The sequence below is a fragment of the Lutra lutra genome, chromosome 10 (assembly GCF_902655055.1).
Source record: "Lutra lutra chromosome 10, mLutLut1.2, whole genome shotgun sequence".
NCBI lineage: Eukaryota > Metazoa > Chordata > Mammalia > Carnivora > Mustelidae > Lutra > Lutra lutra.
The window spans coordinates 54,180,479-54,197,723 of record NC_062287.1 but is presented as its reverse complement, the minus strand read 5'-3'; the positions used below and the strand labels follow the sequence as shown (position 1 = coordinate 54,197,723).

The 17,245-nt window shown below is 44.4% G+C and overlaps 1 protein-coding gene across 1 annotated transcript in view; it reads left to right on the top strand.

Annotated features, from left to right (window-relative positions):
- The window catches only part of GVQW3 (GVQW motif containing 3), a 29,499-nt gene extending 26,347 nt beyond the window's left edge, over positions 1–3,152 (top strand). Inside the window, exon 2 of the mRNA XM_047691229.1 lies at positions 2,473–3,152. Coding sequence (XP_047547185.1) covers positions 2,473–2,756 — 284 coding nt within the window. The 3' untranslated portion in view covers positions 2,757–3,152. The remainder of the gene's footprint in view (positions 1–2,472) is intronic.
- Positions 3,153–17,245: the final 14,093 nt, after the last annotated feature.

The following is a 17,245-nucleotide window of genomic DNA, read 5'->3' as shown; positions in this document are numbered from 1 at the left end:
GGACAGGAAGCAGCAGCAGTTAAATAGTCACACATCAGTGCTTGAGCAAGTGAACTGAGGTGCATCCAAGTAAGGAACAGATCCAGGACCAGAGGACATAAAATTATCTGGGAGCAGGGCCAGGAAGGTGCTGGTGGGTAAACAGTTCCCCCTTATTTGCCACCCCATGGAAAGGCTGGCTCTGCTTGTGGCCTCCACCCTGAGTTATGGGACCATCTCCACCTGGGGGATGGTAAAAACCAAGAATGAGCATCACACATCAGCCTGTGATTTACATTGGCAGGAAACGGTGTGTCAGGTGCCCTTAAAGCCTCCAGACAGGGTGGAGTGGAAAGGAGGGATGAGGGTGAGGGGACCAGGAAAGGTGGCAAGAGATGATATGTTGGTAAGAAATCCTTAGAAGCTCCAAGTTTGGAAAGGATTTGTAAATTATCTCATTTAATCCTCCAATCCCTTTCCCAACATTCCCATACTGTTGTCATCCCTCTCTGCCTTCAGGGCCCAGCTCAGGGGCCACCTCCTTCTATCACTTCCCACCTGAGTTCCTCTGGGCTGTGCTTCAGGTGTAACTGATTGTTTAGCTTTATGAGAAAAAAAGGTCAGTGCCCGCTATTCACCCTACATGGTGCTTCTAGTTCCTCGATTGCAATATATGCCCTCCTGTGTTTCCTTTTGTTTGTTTATTCATGCAACTAATATATATTCAACACCTACATTGTGCCAGTCAATGTTCTAGATGTTGTAATAGAGTGGAGAAAAAGACATCCATGATCTCCTGTTCTCATGGACCTGTCATTCTAGTGGGGGAGACATAAAATAAACAAAGGAACAAATAAGAAAATATCAGGTCAAGAAGGAGGCAGCTTTGGGAATATCTAAGGGAAGAACTTTCCATACAAAGACAGCAGCTCTGGGTGCCTGGGTGGCTCAGTAGTTAAGTGTCTGCCTTGGGCTCCGGTCATGATCTCAGGGTGGTGGGTTCTAGCCCGGTATCAGGCTCCCTGCTCTGTGGGAAGTCTGCTTCTCCCTCTCCCACTCCCTCTGCTTATGTTCCCTCTCTGGCTGTCTCTCTCTGTCAAATAAATAAAATCTTTCAAAAAGAAAGAAAGAAAAAGGAAGAAGGAAAGAGAAAGAAAGAAAGGGAAAGGAAGAAGCTGATCTAACAGCCAAGGGGAAAACCTTTGCTTACTCTACCAACAAAAAGAGAGAAACTGGCATTGTGTATAAAATGCTTTCTCTTGCTTCATCTGCAAGTGAAAATCTTTTATCTGGCTCAAGCATCACCTGTTTAGGCAAACGTATCCTGACTTCCCCAGGTCGAAGTAACTGTCTCCCTTTCTTCCCATTGTCGGTGAGTACGCTTCTGTCAGCCTACCTGTAACAATTTGCCATTCCTTCCGTACTACAGCATTGCTACTCCCCCATGGACCTCAGTCTCATCAATGGTAGAGCTTCCTATCTAAACTCCTAATGCCCAGCATGGAGCCTGGCACAGAGTCTGTGATCAGGAAACATTTATTTGTTCCTCGAATAAATGAGCTCTCACACGGTTCTCTATCAGAACCTCTCTGGCAACACTCAGAATTAACAACCACTTATCGATCAGTGCCAGGCCCTGTGCTGGGGACTTTCATCTCTGCTTTTACAAGGCTCATGACTACCACAGGCAGTAAGTGTTATTATCCTATTTTGTAGTTAAAACTCAGAAAATGAAAGTGACTTTTTTTTTTTAATTTTGTTTATTTGAGAGAGAACACAAGCAGGGGGAGCTGCAGACAGAGGCAGAGAGAGAAGCAGGCTCCCCACCAAGCAGGGAGCTTGACATGAGGCTCAATCCCAGGACTCTGAGATCTCGACCTGAGTCAAAGCAGACACTTAACTGACGGAGCCACCCAGGCAACCCCCAACTGACTTCTGAGGTGGCTTAGTAATAAGAATCAGAGCTAGAAGTCAAACCCAAGTCCTCTTGGTGCCAAATCCCAAAGCTTCACCTTCTATGTGATGGTCTTACCATGTATTAGTTCATCTGTGGACCTGCCCTCTCTTTTCTTCTAGATAACCATTTCCTTGACACAGGGGTCTGTATTTCACTCCCTTCTACATTCCTCCTGACACCAGCACAGTGTTTTGTATTTAGGACCTACTCAGTCCGTGTATCTTAAATCTCCAAGAGGTGGAAAATGATGAATGTATGAATGAATGTTTCACCCAAAGTGAACCAGCCTCTAATATCATTTCACAGGACCGTAATGAGCTGGAGGGAGCGACATTTCCGAGGGGAGGGGCCCTCCCAGATGCCTCTGCGCCCATCTGGGAGAGCCAAGCGTGCTGTCTCTGTACTCAAGCACTCATTTCTTAGAAATCACACCTTTTGCTCAGTTATACATCTCAGCAGGCAGGCCTGGGTGCAGAGAGGAACATGCCTGGCTTCCACTGAGTTGGGAAAATGAGGTTAGGTTTCGATTCAGATAGTTATTTGTGTTTTCTGGGTCTGCATGGTCAATAAATTTTCAACGAGCAGTGATTCTGTTCCTCATCTTTCACGGCTTTATGGGACTTCAGGGAACGAAAGCATAACATCCTGCTTTCCCATAAGTTTTCTGGCTGCTACCCTGGCACCAATTAAAGACATGTCTATGCAATTAATCAAGACCAATTTGGAAGCCTTCTGGCGCTGCCCCTCTGATGTGCTGCCTGCGGCACATACAGTAGTTCCTCTGCCGCAGCGATGGAGCCCGGCACAGAGGAGCTTTTGATGAACTGGCTGTGCTGGCCCCAAGTGTTAACTATGTCATCTGACATGACTAACGAGGCTCCCAACTTGATCCGTGTGAGTGCGGCAGCCCCGCTGTCTGGAGGAGGCGCCGTTTCTGCAGCCAGCCTGGGAAGAGGCTGCAACGTGCTGAGTACACACGCCATCATGTCAGCTGGAGTCCTGGAGGCCTCTAGTGTTGGAGCTGGGAGTCATCTGTGGGGAAGGGGGTGGGCGCTGCGAGCTAGGCTCTGCACTGGGCACTGGTGGGAGTGTGACCCGATTTAAACTTCGAGCTCAGCGTCTTTGTTGGACAGACGTGGGAGCCAAGACTCAGCAAAAGTTTGGGGCACCTGGGTGTCTCGGTGGGTTAAGCCTCTGCCTTTGGCTCAGGTCATGATCTCAGGGTCCTGGGATCAAGCCCAGCATGAGGCTCTCTGCTCAGCAGGAAGCCTGCTCCCCACCCCCCAACCCCCTGCCTACTTGTGATCTCTCTCTCTCTCTGTGTCAAATAAATAAATAAGATCTTTAAAAAAAAAAAAAAGTGTGGGGTTTGCCAAAGACCTGAGTCTTTGCAGGGGAGAGGGGGTTGGGAATAAAGGAGTAGGTGTGGTCCTTACCCTTGAGGGTAAGATAGATAAGATACCCTAGATAAGCAGATAAACACACACTTTACCAATGCTTAAGCCATGGGTTTCCTTCTGCAAATGTTTATCAGGAGGAGGAGAGCCTCTGTCCTTGTCACTTCTACAATATCAAGAGTATGATGTGGAGTCAACAGATCTGGGTTTGAGTCCCAGCTCAACTTTAACTTGATGGAATCTTGAGCAAATCACTTCGTTTTTCTGAGTTTGGTTTTCTCAACTATAACATTGGGACAAGCCAAATGCTGCCACCCAGCCTATTTCCTAGAGTCCTGGTGAGACCCAGCAGAGTTAATGGGTGTGAAAGTATACATAAGTAAGTGTCTCTGCACATGTTAGCTATTATACATATTATCACCCCCTCTCAGGATCCCTGGAATATGGATCCACAGATAGCTTTAATTCTCTTCCTCTTCCTGCCCCTTTCAAAATGCACAGGAGAGAAATGGATATAAAACCAACTGGTCGGGGCACCTGGATGGCTCAGAGGGTTAAGCCTCTGCCTTCGGCTAAGGTCATAATCTCAGGGTCCTGGGATCGAGCCCCGCATCAGGCTCTCTGCTCAACAGGGAGTCTGCTTCTCCCTCTCTCTGCCTTCTTATGATTTCTGTCAAATAAATAAATAAATAAATAAAATCTTAAAAAAAAACACTGGTCATCTGTCTACCATCTCAACAGCTTTCCCAGAGAGTCCATGGCATGGAAAGTAGAACTCAGCCATTGTCATTTAATGTCATTCCACACATCGACTGAGTACTTACCATATGCCAGAGGTTGGTCACACTGTGTGAGCAGTCAGAGTTGGATAAGACAAGTTCCTTGGCCACCTTCAGAGGCTCACCATTTAGCGGGAGAAACAGACATGGACATGATTAACTATAACACACTACAGAAAAATACAATTGCCATAGGAAAGATACAAATCAAGCCCTGTGGGAGCCAGAGAGGGAACAATTCATTCCCCAAAAGGAAATTGGGGAAAGTTTCATCAAGGAAGTGGTATGAAAGGATGGACAGTGTTTGGCTCTGGCAGGAAGCATTAAAAAGGGCACTCCAGTCTGAGAGAACAGCATGGGCAAATGCACAAAATTATCAAAGGATTGGTGGTCTAGAGGTCACAGTGAAATCAAGTGAGGTATGGGGTGTGAGCAGGAACAAAAGAAAAATCACTGGGCCCCAGCTCTGAAACCCAGTCATGGATGTTGCTACCTCAACTCCTCTTTTGCTGGCTGGGGACACCTTGGCCTCTGTCCCTCCATCAGGAAAATCTCATGCTAGCCCTTCCTCCAGCAAGGCGGAACCTAACCCCCAAGCAGGAGAGCCCACTCCAAAGGAACCAAGAACCGCAACAACCATCAGAGGCAAAGAGGCTGGGGCTGGAGAGTGCTGGTCACAGCTACCCTTCCCAGCTCAGGGGAAAGCTCCACCCGAGATGTAGCAATGACACCATCATCTAGAGCATGATGGCAAAGACCCAAAGCCCCTTACCATGAGTCACACACTAAGTTGCTCTCCTTCCCTCCTTTGTCCAAAAGAAGCCAGCTCCTTCTTTTAGGAGTACTGCCAGCAAAATGGCTTGGAAGGCTTGGTATGGCCATGGGCCCACCCCAGGGGCTCATATTTTCTCAGTCTTTCCATCTTCTCTTTCATTTTAAATTGGGTTTTATTGTGCAAACAATATAATGATAACAACAGAAACCCCCAAAATAGGAGAAAGCGGGAAGATCTCCCACTCACATGTTATCTGTTTCCATTTCTCCTTGCCTTTTCCTGCAGGTGTCGGTAGTGTAATTTTTTTTGGGGGGGGGCTGCTTTCATCATTGATAGAATTACATATTCTATTTTTACTGCTCAGCATCGTATCATACAGCTTTTTCCATTTGCTACTTATTGCCAATGCCTGGTGTCTACACAGGCTTGGTCCGGTTTCCCCAAGACTAAAGACAGATACCCGGGGTATGTAGAAGGAATGCCCTGTAGATAACATTGTCATCATTGACAATGGGCATCAAGGTGCAGAGGAAAAACATAAACTGCTCTGTCATCACATAGACCTAGATTAGAATCTCAGCCCCTTACCTCAAAGCCAAATGGACTGAGCAGATCACTGCCTCTCTTGGAGCTTCTGGTCCTTGTCTGCAAAACGGGAATGGTATTTAGTACCACCTCACAGGACTGCCATGAGGATGTAATGAAATACTGAAAGGGAAATGCCCAGTGAATGGTAGCTCCCCTCCCCTTTCCCTTGCTGGGGCTGACCTAGGGTCCACTCTGCTTCCACCCTTCCTCTCTTGCCTACATTGGGCCTTCTTGCCTCCCCTGGGCCTCCTGGGCTAGTCTATCTAAATTCGGATATACCTAATCTGCCTATTTTTTTAAATTCCAAATATAATTTTATTAATACTTTACATACAATCTACTAAAAAAAAAAAAAACCTTAAAGAGTACAAAACCAAATTTCACAGAGATTGGATTTAATGTGAGGGGTGTGCTGGCCTGTTCATAAGCTTGTTCCAGTCAGGAACACAGGAGGATACGGCTACCTGCATGTCAGGTGCACTACTGAGCCTGTTTCTTTTCTTCGTTTTTAATCGTGTCAAGATTGAAAATCCTAGTTCACACAAATAAGTAGCTATGAACGGTAATAACAATATGCTCTTTCTACTTAGCAATGGAAATTCATCTTTAATCTTAATCCAAAATGCTGATAGACTCAATGTCTTATAATAATTCCTTAGTGTGAATGATGAACTGAGCTTCAGTAATTCATTCTCTTCTTCCGGCTCCAAGTTTAACTCACTGATTGATTCCGGGGTCTAAAAAACAAATGGAGCTTTTATCCAAATATTTTCCTTTAATGATTTAAATTTCTCTTCTGGAAAGTAACAATGAAAGGTTTGAGACAAAGAAGTGAGATGCATCAGTATCTCTAATTTTATTTCTTTTAAGCGGTCTTCATTAATGATGTTCCCTTTAATGTGTTGCAACAAAGTTGGGAACATATAGTAGCTAGGGTGATTACTTTTAAGTCTTGCTTGCCACAACAGTAATGTCTTTTGGAATCCTAGAATACGTTCAAGGTATTGAAATACATTGTTTTCCCCCTGTACTTTCAAATTTAACTCATTAAGAATGCCAAAAACATCACTTAAATAGGCCAGTTTTATTACCCAAATGTCATCTTCAAAAATATTTGCCAAATGAGATTGCTTTTCAATGAGAAAAATGTAAATCTCATCCCTGAGTTCATATACTTTGCTCAGTACTTTTCCTTGAGACAACCAACGAACTTCTGTATGAAACAGTAAGTGGATTTGGTTAATTCAAATCTCTGAACAGAATATTTCAAGAAGTCGACTGTTCTGGGAGCCTCCTTTAATAAAATTAACAATTTTCACTGCATTTTTCAATACACCCTTTAGACTTGGTGGAATTTTCTTAGACACCAAAGCTTCTTGATGAATAAAACAGTGATTCCAAAGAGTCCTGTTATGTGTTACTTCTAACAATTTTTCAATAACCCTGCCGTGTTTTCCAGTCATATTTGCTGTTCCATCACTCGGAATTCCTTTACAGTTTTTCCAGTTCAATTTATATTGACCAACAATGCACTTCTCTAATTCACTAAATAAATCTAATACGGATATGTGTGAATTTAAACTTACACAACAGATCCTCTATAAAATCATCTTGCCACATGTATCTGATGTAAACCAGGAGTATTGGACAACTTGTGATATCGTTGCTCTCGACAAGTTGGATTGCAAAATCGATCCCAGTCTGCAGGCGTGCAATAAGCATCGTCTTCAAGTGTTTTGTAATCGTACAGATTCGATGAGATATTGTATTGTCACTAAGAGCTATGGTTCTTAATTTATCAGCAGATTTATCATCAAAAATTGTCCGTACCATACCATACATGCTGGAAGAATAATTTTTTCAGCATCTGTGTGAGCCATTTTTTCTTTTGCTACCTGATAGACAATCAAGTATGATGATAACAAGGCCCTCTCATTGATGGTTGTGGACCAACTAAGAAATGGTGGGGATGATTCTATGCCATTTCTTTCCCTTTGGGAATGGTCTTCTTCATCTTTATCTTCCTCCACTTTCACTATCACTACGCCTTCCATCTCCTGGGTATGCCCTGACTCAGTCGGTGTTCAGGTTAAAGAACTGGCCTCCTTGATCCAAACAGGGTCTGTCTGCAGGACTATCCTTTTTGTCCTAGGTGTTTTAGGAGACCAGTTTCTGCCGTCATCCGGAGCCCTCATCCGGGCCTGCCTCAAGTCTGCCTGTTTCTTATTTACTGGGTGAATGCACCATCATTTACCTAAGTATTTTCCTTTGAGGGAAACATTGATTGCTTTCCCATTTTTCACTATATCCAATAAATATGCAATAGGGATCATAATGAATATTGGTCACTTCATCCTTTATCCTTCCTCCTTTAAAAAGTAAAGTAGTCCCTTAGGAACAATCTCCAGGACCTCACTAGGGCAGAAAATAGAATCATTTTAATGGCTTCTGATATATATTTCCAAGTTACTGTTCAGAAGGTTTGCGCCTTTTACTCTGTCACCAGCTCGAGGGAGAGGACCAGATGGACTACATTAGAAGCTCTTGGGCTCTTCACAAACTGTTGGTCTTGCTTTATTTTCCATATTTTCTCCCCCAACCTGCCTCCCATACTGTAGCCACACAGGATGACTCACACCCCTCCCCCAAATGATTCTGCCAAGCTTTTGTGCCTTTGTACTTCTTATTATCCTCCATCACCCTTGCTCAAGAATATCCTTTCCTTAATATGCCTTCTCACCATTCGGCTCACCCTTTATGGAACTGGAAGCTTTCACACTATCTACAAGACCCAGCTTAAATACCCCTTTCTCTCTGAACTAGCTGCAATTCTCCCAAGCAGAGCTAGTCACTCTTATAATATGTGGTGCCTGGAGGGACCTTTGGCATCCAAGTTCTCCCCAAGAAACAGTCCTTCTCTGAACCTAGCTCTATGCCCAGCTCTGCGTGATTCTCCTCTCTCTCTGCCTCTCTCACTCTCTGCACCAGCAGTTGCTAAGTTATGCCAACCATCACCTAATCATGATGTTGGAGCCACACATCTCTCATTGCCATCACCATTGGCATTAACAGCTGATCAGGATTCCTGCGTCAGTCTCCTAAAAGGAAAAAAAAAAAAAAAGAGTACTATGTCCATGGTTCAAAAGTCCTGTTTTCTCTAAGGCTTATAATAAAAAACAGTAGATTCCTGTCCCATGCCTCCCCACACCAAGCCCTGCACCTCAGAGTCAACTAGCCACTTTTACTTCTTCCAGCCTTTTGTAGTTACTTCCATACTCCAAATAATATACCTAGACTGCTGCTTTGTGATTTTTAAGTTCAGACATTACCTACTGACTTTGAGCAATGGAAGATTTCTCTAACACCACTTCCCTGCCCCATCTTCTGATATAACTGTATTACCATTTTTGGTTAAATCATCAGATGGCCCTTATCTATTGTGACCAGAAGTATCATTAAAAATATTTGCCCTCTGAGATGCCAGTATTCCCTCCAGGCCTGTTATCTCTCCTAGTGGGGTCAGAGCCTGTTGGGGGAAGGCAGAACACTTGGAGACAGGGACTGATGTGTGGGAGGTGGGGCAGGCCAGCCACTGGCTAGCAGATTGATGTCTCTGGAAGGTTCCCACATAGGGCTGGCTCCCTGGGCGCAGGGAGGTATAGCAAGCAGGGTTGAGGTAAACCTTCTGAAGAAATAAAGGGAGTGCCAAGGAGGGGCTGGAGTGCTTACTGGAACAAGCACTGACTGATACCAAGAGAGGCTGGCCTTTCCAGCAGGTTTCAGGAGCCCCTGCTGTGTCAGGTATTGTCTCTTTAGTTGCTGGATCCTGGGAAGGTTCAGGGAATTCTAAGATAGAGAGCTAGGGCAATTGGTGCTTTAGCAATGGGGTATTCAGGAAGCGTGGGGGTAATTATTATTTACTAACCGGTATAGAAAAATGTCAACAATTCATAAAGTCTAAAATACCTAATATGCCCTCTTGATCCTGATTATGGCTATGTAAATATTCACAGCCAAGCCATGAGAGGCTTTGTGATTATATTTCCATTTTTGTTAAACTTTAGTTTTTCCTAGAGTTAATAATTGCCTTGCTGTTTTCTTTTGCTTAGTTTCACTGTACTCATTGCTAAATCATTTCCCAAACTCTTTGGTAGAATAATATGATGACCAAGCCATCGAGTAATTTCTTGCTTCCAGCTTTATCCCAGGCACTGTGCTAAGCACTGGGGATTCAACTGGGAACAAGACAGACATGGTCCCTACTTTCACTGAGTTTATAGTCTAGCAAGGGATCAGATATAAGTAATTATACTTTTTTAAGTGTCACAATGGGAGAAGAATGGGTTGTATGGGAACACATAGCAGAAAAATGGATAGAAACTATTCATTCAGACATTTCATTTCATTTACATTTCATTCATTCATTTACTGAATTTCTCTTACGTGCCAAGATGTGTTCTAAATGCTGAGAACACAGCATCAAACAACCCACAAGGCCCCTGCCTTCCTTGAGCTTACATTCTATGAGATAATACAGATAATAAACATAGAAGATAATTTTTAATAGAAACAAGGACTATAAAATAAACAGGGTGGGGGCGCCTGGGTGGCTCAGTGGGTTAAGCCGCTGCCTTCGGCTCAGGTCGTGATCTCAGGGTCCTGGGATCGAGCCCCGCATCGGGCTCTCTGCTCAGCGGGGAGCCTGCTTCCCCCTCTCTCTCTCTCTGCCTGCCTCTCCGTCTACTTGTGATCTCTCTCTGTCAAATAAATAAATAAAATCTTTAAAAAAAAAAATAAAAAAAAAATAAACAGGGTGGCTTGAAGGGGAATGACTATGGCAGGACATCAGGAAGATTAAGCTATTTTAGGCAGATTGGCAAGATCATGGAAAGTCTTTCTGAGGAGGTAACAACTGACCTGATGTTTGAAGGATGAGAATAGGCAACTGTATGAAGAATAAGGAAAGGCATGTTCTAGACAGAGGGGACAGTATCTTCAAGATTGGAGGAGGAGCAAGTGCATAGGGTTACGTAACAGAATTGAAAGTAGTTCCATATGGCTGCGACATACAGGACAGGGGGGAAGTTGCTAGATATAAGTGAATGGATCTAATTTATAGGGAAGGAGCCCTGCCACCCTTAATAATATCATTATTGATAAAAATCCCTTCTATGCAGTTATTTGTCTGTCTTAAGATATATTCCCACCCTCTTTGCTCTCTGTAGTATTATAAGACATATGGACACTTGCAAATTACTTTTTTTTTAGACTCTCTTGGCAGATGGAAGGCATTGGCAGGAGACTAAAGGGTGTGTGGAAGGAAGAAGCCATTGCTTTGTCCCGCTTTTTTTATGGTGTCTCCAGCAGCAACAGCAGCAGCAACACCAACACAGGCTCTTGGGTTCCTTCTTAGTAGCAGCACCCCTAACAGATTAGTACCTGCTGTGGGCCAGCCCTTACCCAGGGTGGCAGCACCTTCGTAATCTCTTTTTCTCTTCTAATTCTTCTAAGCCCTTCTTTCCTTGGACCACTCCCATGAGCCCACCATCTCTGAAAACAATTGCCTGGTTTAAATCCCTTTCTGCTTCAAATAATCTAGAGTAGTACTATCCTATAGAATGTTCTGTGATGACAGAAATGTCCTAATGTGCTGGCCAATACAGTTTCTACTAACCGTATGTGGGTACTGAGCTCTTGAAATGTGGCTAGTGTGACTGAGGAATTGACTTTTTAATTACATTTAATTTTAATAATTTAACATAAATAGCCACATATGACTAATGGCTACCATACTGGATAGCACAGATCCGTTTAATTTGTTTTTCATTTCACGGGACACTAGCTGATATAGTAGTTGCTATGGAAAGTGGTGAGAAACTGACCCTGAAAGAGAGAACTCTGGGATTGTTGTATGATCTGACTGGGCTTGAATTCAGCAATGACTTCATTGCCAGTAGAAAACAGGATACTGGGGGTCCCTGGGTAGCTCAGTTGGTTAAGCGTCTGCCTTTGGCTCTGGTGATGATCTCAGGGTCCTGGGATTGAATCCTGCATCGGGCTCTGTGCTTAGCGTGGAGCCTGCTTCTCCCTCTGCCTCTGCCTGCTGCTCTGCCTACTTGTGATCTATCTCTCTTTATCAAATAAATAAATAAAGTCTTACAAAAAAAGAGAACAGGATATTGTGTCAGGGAAGAGCCCCCACCTCATGGAAGATGGCAAGGAATAACAGGACTCTAGGTTGGCTTGCCACACTCTATAGGTGTTGAGGGTAAGACAACTAGGTGCAGCAGATTGGAGACAGCTTATTTCATAATACTGCCAACAGCAGGGGAATAGTGTGGCTCAGCTCCTTGCCCTCAAGTCCCATTGGGCAATGCAATGGGCCCAGATGGCAGATACCAATACAATGCAGTTGCACCATAGCTGAGGAACCCTGGGCCGAGGGCTCAGAACCTTTTATAACAAGCAGCCAACAAGCCAGTGTCCTTCCCCTGGGGAGTGAAGAGTTGTACAGTAGTCATGTTATGATCACCTTGACCTACTTAATTGCCTTTGAGACTAGTTACAGAAATGACTCAGGGACAGAATGTGGTTAGGTCTTACAGTTTGGCACACTCAACAAAGATGTACAGGGACACTTGAGATCACCGCTGGACTGCCTCCTTCAATAACTAGTAATTGGTGGCATGCAATGGCACAAGAGTTGCTTAGAAACTATACCTGGGAATTCCTGGGATGATAAGCCTATGGAAAAACAAGTCTTTCGTAGATCAAGTTGCCTCTGAAATGAACTGTTATGGTAGGAATTGTGACTTCAAGTATTTTGAGATGGGTTGGCTGCTTTTGACTGCACTGGAAGAAAATTACAAGCTCAGTTCTATGCACATTCTGAGAACGTAAGAGCTTCTACTATGGCTCTAGGATAAATTTTTAATGTATTATAGCTTCAGGACTAATATAATTGAAAATCACACTCAAGCTTTGGTACTGTGGGTAGAGAATTACAATGTTACAATTCACCAGTTCCCAAGGTTCTTGGATGAAAGTTAAGGCATGAATGGGGAGGAATGGGACCCTGGGATCTGGAATGGAGACATTTGGTTTGATGCAGACAAATAGGAGAATCTGAATACCTAAATCATTGGGCTCCAGGGAAATAGAAAAGAAGCTTATGGGTCTTTTTTTTATCTATCTAATTTCTTGGGGAAGTATGGAAGTATATACTGATCAAGTTTTTTAGAAAAATCCTTACATATGGAAGTATATGTGTGAGTGTGTGTGTGGTGAGAGAGAAAGAGAGGGAGAGCAGAAAGCACACTTGTACATAAAGGCACCTATACCCCACTAAGCCGATTCAGCACCCTTGTGTTTGAAGACAGAATTTAAAAATCCAAAGCTCTTTCCAAGTCAGATGAATCTAGGGCTCTCTGTCCTTCAAGTCACTTTGACTCTATGTTCAGCCCTGCCTGTGAGTATACTAAAGGCAAAGAAGGTCCATGTGGAAACACAAAATTCCCAATCATAAATCTGTCAGCTTTAGGAGCATTCATAGCCTCTTGCCAAGTCCAAGTCCAATCTTCCTCTTGGGAGCCTACATTTCCCCTCTCCCATTTATCCCACACTTTTATTGTTTGTTTATTGAAGTGTTCCACTTGCTGGAAGTCTCCCAAGGAAGTAAATCATCATGCTATTTTATTGTGATTGGGATTCTGGGGGTGCAGAGGGAGGGTGAATGATTCTGTGGTGCCATTGGGGCTCCACACACCACCAATGGCAACTTCACTGGACATTGCAGAACTCCCCTTCATTGATAAGACTTCGTTGATAAGACTTATCAATAAAGTGATAACACTTTAACACTCTGCTCATCTGAAGGTAGAGAAATGAATAAATTGGGTGACCCTGCCCTCTACTCATGGTTTTATAATCTAGTGGCAAATATAAAGTAAAAGACAGTTATGATCCAGCATTGATAGAAATGCAATGGAAGAAATAAGTATCAAATGCTTCAAGATCATTTGAGCTGTGGGTAAGAGGTGGAGAAAGAGGTGTTTTCCTGAATCCCATCCTGAAGGATGAGGAGGGGTTTCCAGGCAAGGATGGGAGTGGGGCTGGCATTGATCCTGGCAGAGGAAGTAGCAAGATCAAAGACTTGGGGAGGACAGAGAGTGTGGTCCTTCTAGGAACAACAGGTCATTCCAAGTGACCAGTGAACAGAATTTGAAGGGAAACTGATGAAAGATGAGGCTGCCTAGGAGAGTAGGGGCACCTGTTCTGAAAGTTTTATTTTATTTTTTTTTAAAGATTTTATTTATTTATTTGACAGAGTTCACAAGTAGGCAGAGAGGCAGGCAGAGAGAGGGGGAAGCAGGCTCCCCGCTGAGTAGAGAGCTCGATGCGGGGCTCTATCCCAGGACCCTGGGATCATGACCCGAGCTAAAGGCAGAGGCTTTAACCCACTGAGCCACCCAGGCCCCCTGTTCTGAAAGTTTTAAGTGCATGAGTGACATGGTCAGCTTTCTCTATCAGAAATGTCATTCTGGGGGCACCTGGGTGGCTCAGTGGGTTAAAGCCTCTGCCTTCAGCTCAGGTCATGATCCCAGGGTCCTGGGATCGAGCCCCGCACCAGGCTCTCTGCTCCATGGGAAGCCTGCTTCCTCCTCTCCCTCTGCCTGCCTCTCTGCCTGCTTGTGATCTCTGTCTGTCAAATAAATAAATAAAATCTTAAAAAAAAAAAAGAAATGTCATTCTGAAGGGTGACTTAGGACACAGAGACTAGTCAGGAGGCTGCTGCATTACCCCAAGAAATACTGGGGAGTCTACAACAGTGGTGATAGTAGGAAGAGAGGGGTATGTAACAATTTCAGGGTTATTTAAAAGGTAGAATTGACAGACCTTATTAACCTATTGGATATAAGGAGTAAGGGAGAGGGCAGAGTCAAGGGGGAGCTCAGGTTTATGGCCTGGCTAGCTGGATGTACTCCTAAGTGTGAACCAATGGGAAGTTCAAGCTTTAGGAGCTCAGAGGATAGAGAGACCCCTGTGGGAAGGAATGTGGGAGGTGTGATGGGTGGGGGCCTCTGACTTCAGAGGCAAGATTACAAGAGTAGATTAAGAGAGAAAGATGGGCCAGTAGAAGAGCATGGGGCTTTGGAACCAGAGATACCTGGGTTCAGATCCCTGCTCTGTCACTAACTTTGCTGTGTGAATTGGACCAAGTTGTTATTCTCTGAACCTTAGTATCATCATGTATAAAAATTAATCTAAGGCTAATTTCTACCTCTACTGGGAAAACTTAATTTGTAAGAGTTGTAAGCATTTGGGCATCTTTACCAAAGCTCTATGACATAGATATTATCATCCCTATTTTACAGGTGAGGAAAATGAATTCAAAGAGAGACTTCACCTAAGGTCACAGTGCTAGTAAATGGTAGGGCTAGGATGAGAACGTGGATCTGACAAGGCTATGGTTCTAGGTGCCGTGGAGATGCGGAGACTACAGATGGTTCCATCAACTCCCATCCTAATTTGAGGACTCAAAGGCCAGGAAGTGACATCTACTTTTGCATGAGTTGTTGGTCTTAGGCCTTCAAATCCCTGCTGTCAGAGAGGCAGGATTGGGTCTAGTGCCCTCTAGGGGCAAGAGCACCAGAAGAGTGGGGCCCTCTAGCAGGAATCCTTGTCTTACTGGGTCTCCTGAAACCAAGGAACTATTGGGCAGGGGCAACCATTCCTGACAGATTAGGGTCTGGTAAATTGATACTCACAACTCAACCACAACTACAGAACATGAAGTATGAACTGCTTCTAGTACTCATGCTTTTGACTTCTGCAGGCTGAGGTTAACCCTGGAACTTCTGGTCTTTGTTGGAGACCTCAGCCTGCTGCCCAGTACTCTGGCAATAATTGTATACAATTATAATAAATAGTCTTCATTTACTAAGTACTTAAGACTTTATAAATGTCATCTTATTTAATCATATAACCATCCAGCAGATTGCATAATCCTATTCCCATTTTACAAATGAGGAAATTAGGGCTCTAGGAGATATGTGATTTGAGTAAGTTCACACAGCCAGTAAGAGTTCATAACAATAGCTAACGTATACTTACCATCTGCCAGATTCCAAGCTGCAGCAGACCGTGTTGGTTACTCACCCACAATCATCCCATCTTTATGATCCCAGAATCCTAATTCTATTCAGATATCCATCCCTCAGAAAAAGGGACTCTATCTCCAATATGACTGCCCAAGCCAATCGTTGTGATCTATTCCCTTTTGTCTGTGATTGGATTAAATCCCTTGAGACCCAGCTCCAGCCAAAAATACGGGAGGGCCATCAGTGAGGAAGTAGCATAAGTAAGAACTTGGAGGGGAGAGACAGGGAAATGTTTTCTCACTCTTCAAAAATATGAAAGAGGTACGCCTGGATGGCTCAGTAATTAAATGACCAACTCTTGATCTCAGCTCAGGTCTCAGTCAGGATTGTGAGTTCAAGCTCCAGTGTGGAGCCCACTTAAACACACACACAGACACACACACACATACACAAGGAAGAAATGACTCCCTTCTGTTGCATATTGTAGTGTTTGGATGTGATGCCTGGAGCTGTGGCAGTCATCTTATGACCACAAGGAAAGCCAGCCCAGGAGAGTATCATTCTGGCTGGAGTATTTGGTGTTCATAGTAGGAGACAGGCCTAGAAAAAGCATTTGGGGGTCTTCCCGGGAAAGGCCCAAAATACTGGGGCAGGTGACTTGGTTTTTGAATTTGGTGGAAAATGAGGCGCCAAAAGCTTTTCATCAGAAGTGTAGCATATTTAGCATTATGCTTTAATGTATGTTAATTCAGCAGGTATAAGCAGAACTAGTGTGGGAAAAGATGGGGAGTGGGGAGTTCAATTTTAAAACTTTGGGGGTCCCTTCCCCCGACCACGTCATGAAGGCACTGTTTGCCGACTAGGAGAGTCCGAATGTCCGGCATACCACAGAAAGGCAGATTCAGTGGCTTGCAAAGAAACTCACACCTCTCTTTGAGGGTTCCTGCCTGGCTCAAGGCTCACACATGTCATGGTGCATACAGCAGAGGTGCTGACAGACCTGGAGGACTGGGATCAGTTACGCAGGGGCAGGAGGGAAAACTGCCAGAGCAGAGCTGCGGAGAATCATCACTGAAAATAAGAGGCCCCAAAGGAGCCCAAGGCAGTCTCTTCTCACTCAGCTGGCTGCAAGGAGCTCAGAGCTCAGAGCTCGGAGCAGGAGTTCCAGGCTCTGGGAAGGTTGGAGGTCTTAGCTGCATGGGAGTGTGGTGTGCCTACGTAGGATGGAAGGACCAAGGGGGTTTCTAAAGTCATCCTCTTACTAAGAGGCTGGGCCAGTTCTGCATGATTATTGGAGCACCTTAGTCTTCTGGCTGTGGATCTGGAAGTGAGGGTTACACTGCATTTCCCTGTGTTGTCACTGGCTGTGGAGAACTCCTGCCATTAGCTGCTTTGGGGTCACAGACAAGCCCTTTTCTGAGTCCCATCAAATTCTTCCTACTTGATTCATCACCTATTTGAGGCTCTCAGAGCCAGCACTGGCGTCTCTTTGACAAGCTCTAGGCAGACATATACATGTCTCCTACACCTTCTTTAAGACTAACACTCTTGGGACGCCTGGGTGGCTCAGTTGGTTAAGCAGCTGCCTTCGGCTCAGGTCATGATCCCAGGGTCCTGGGATCGAGTCCCACATCGGGCTCCTTGCTCGTCAGGGAGCCTAATTCTCCCTC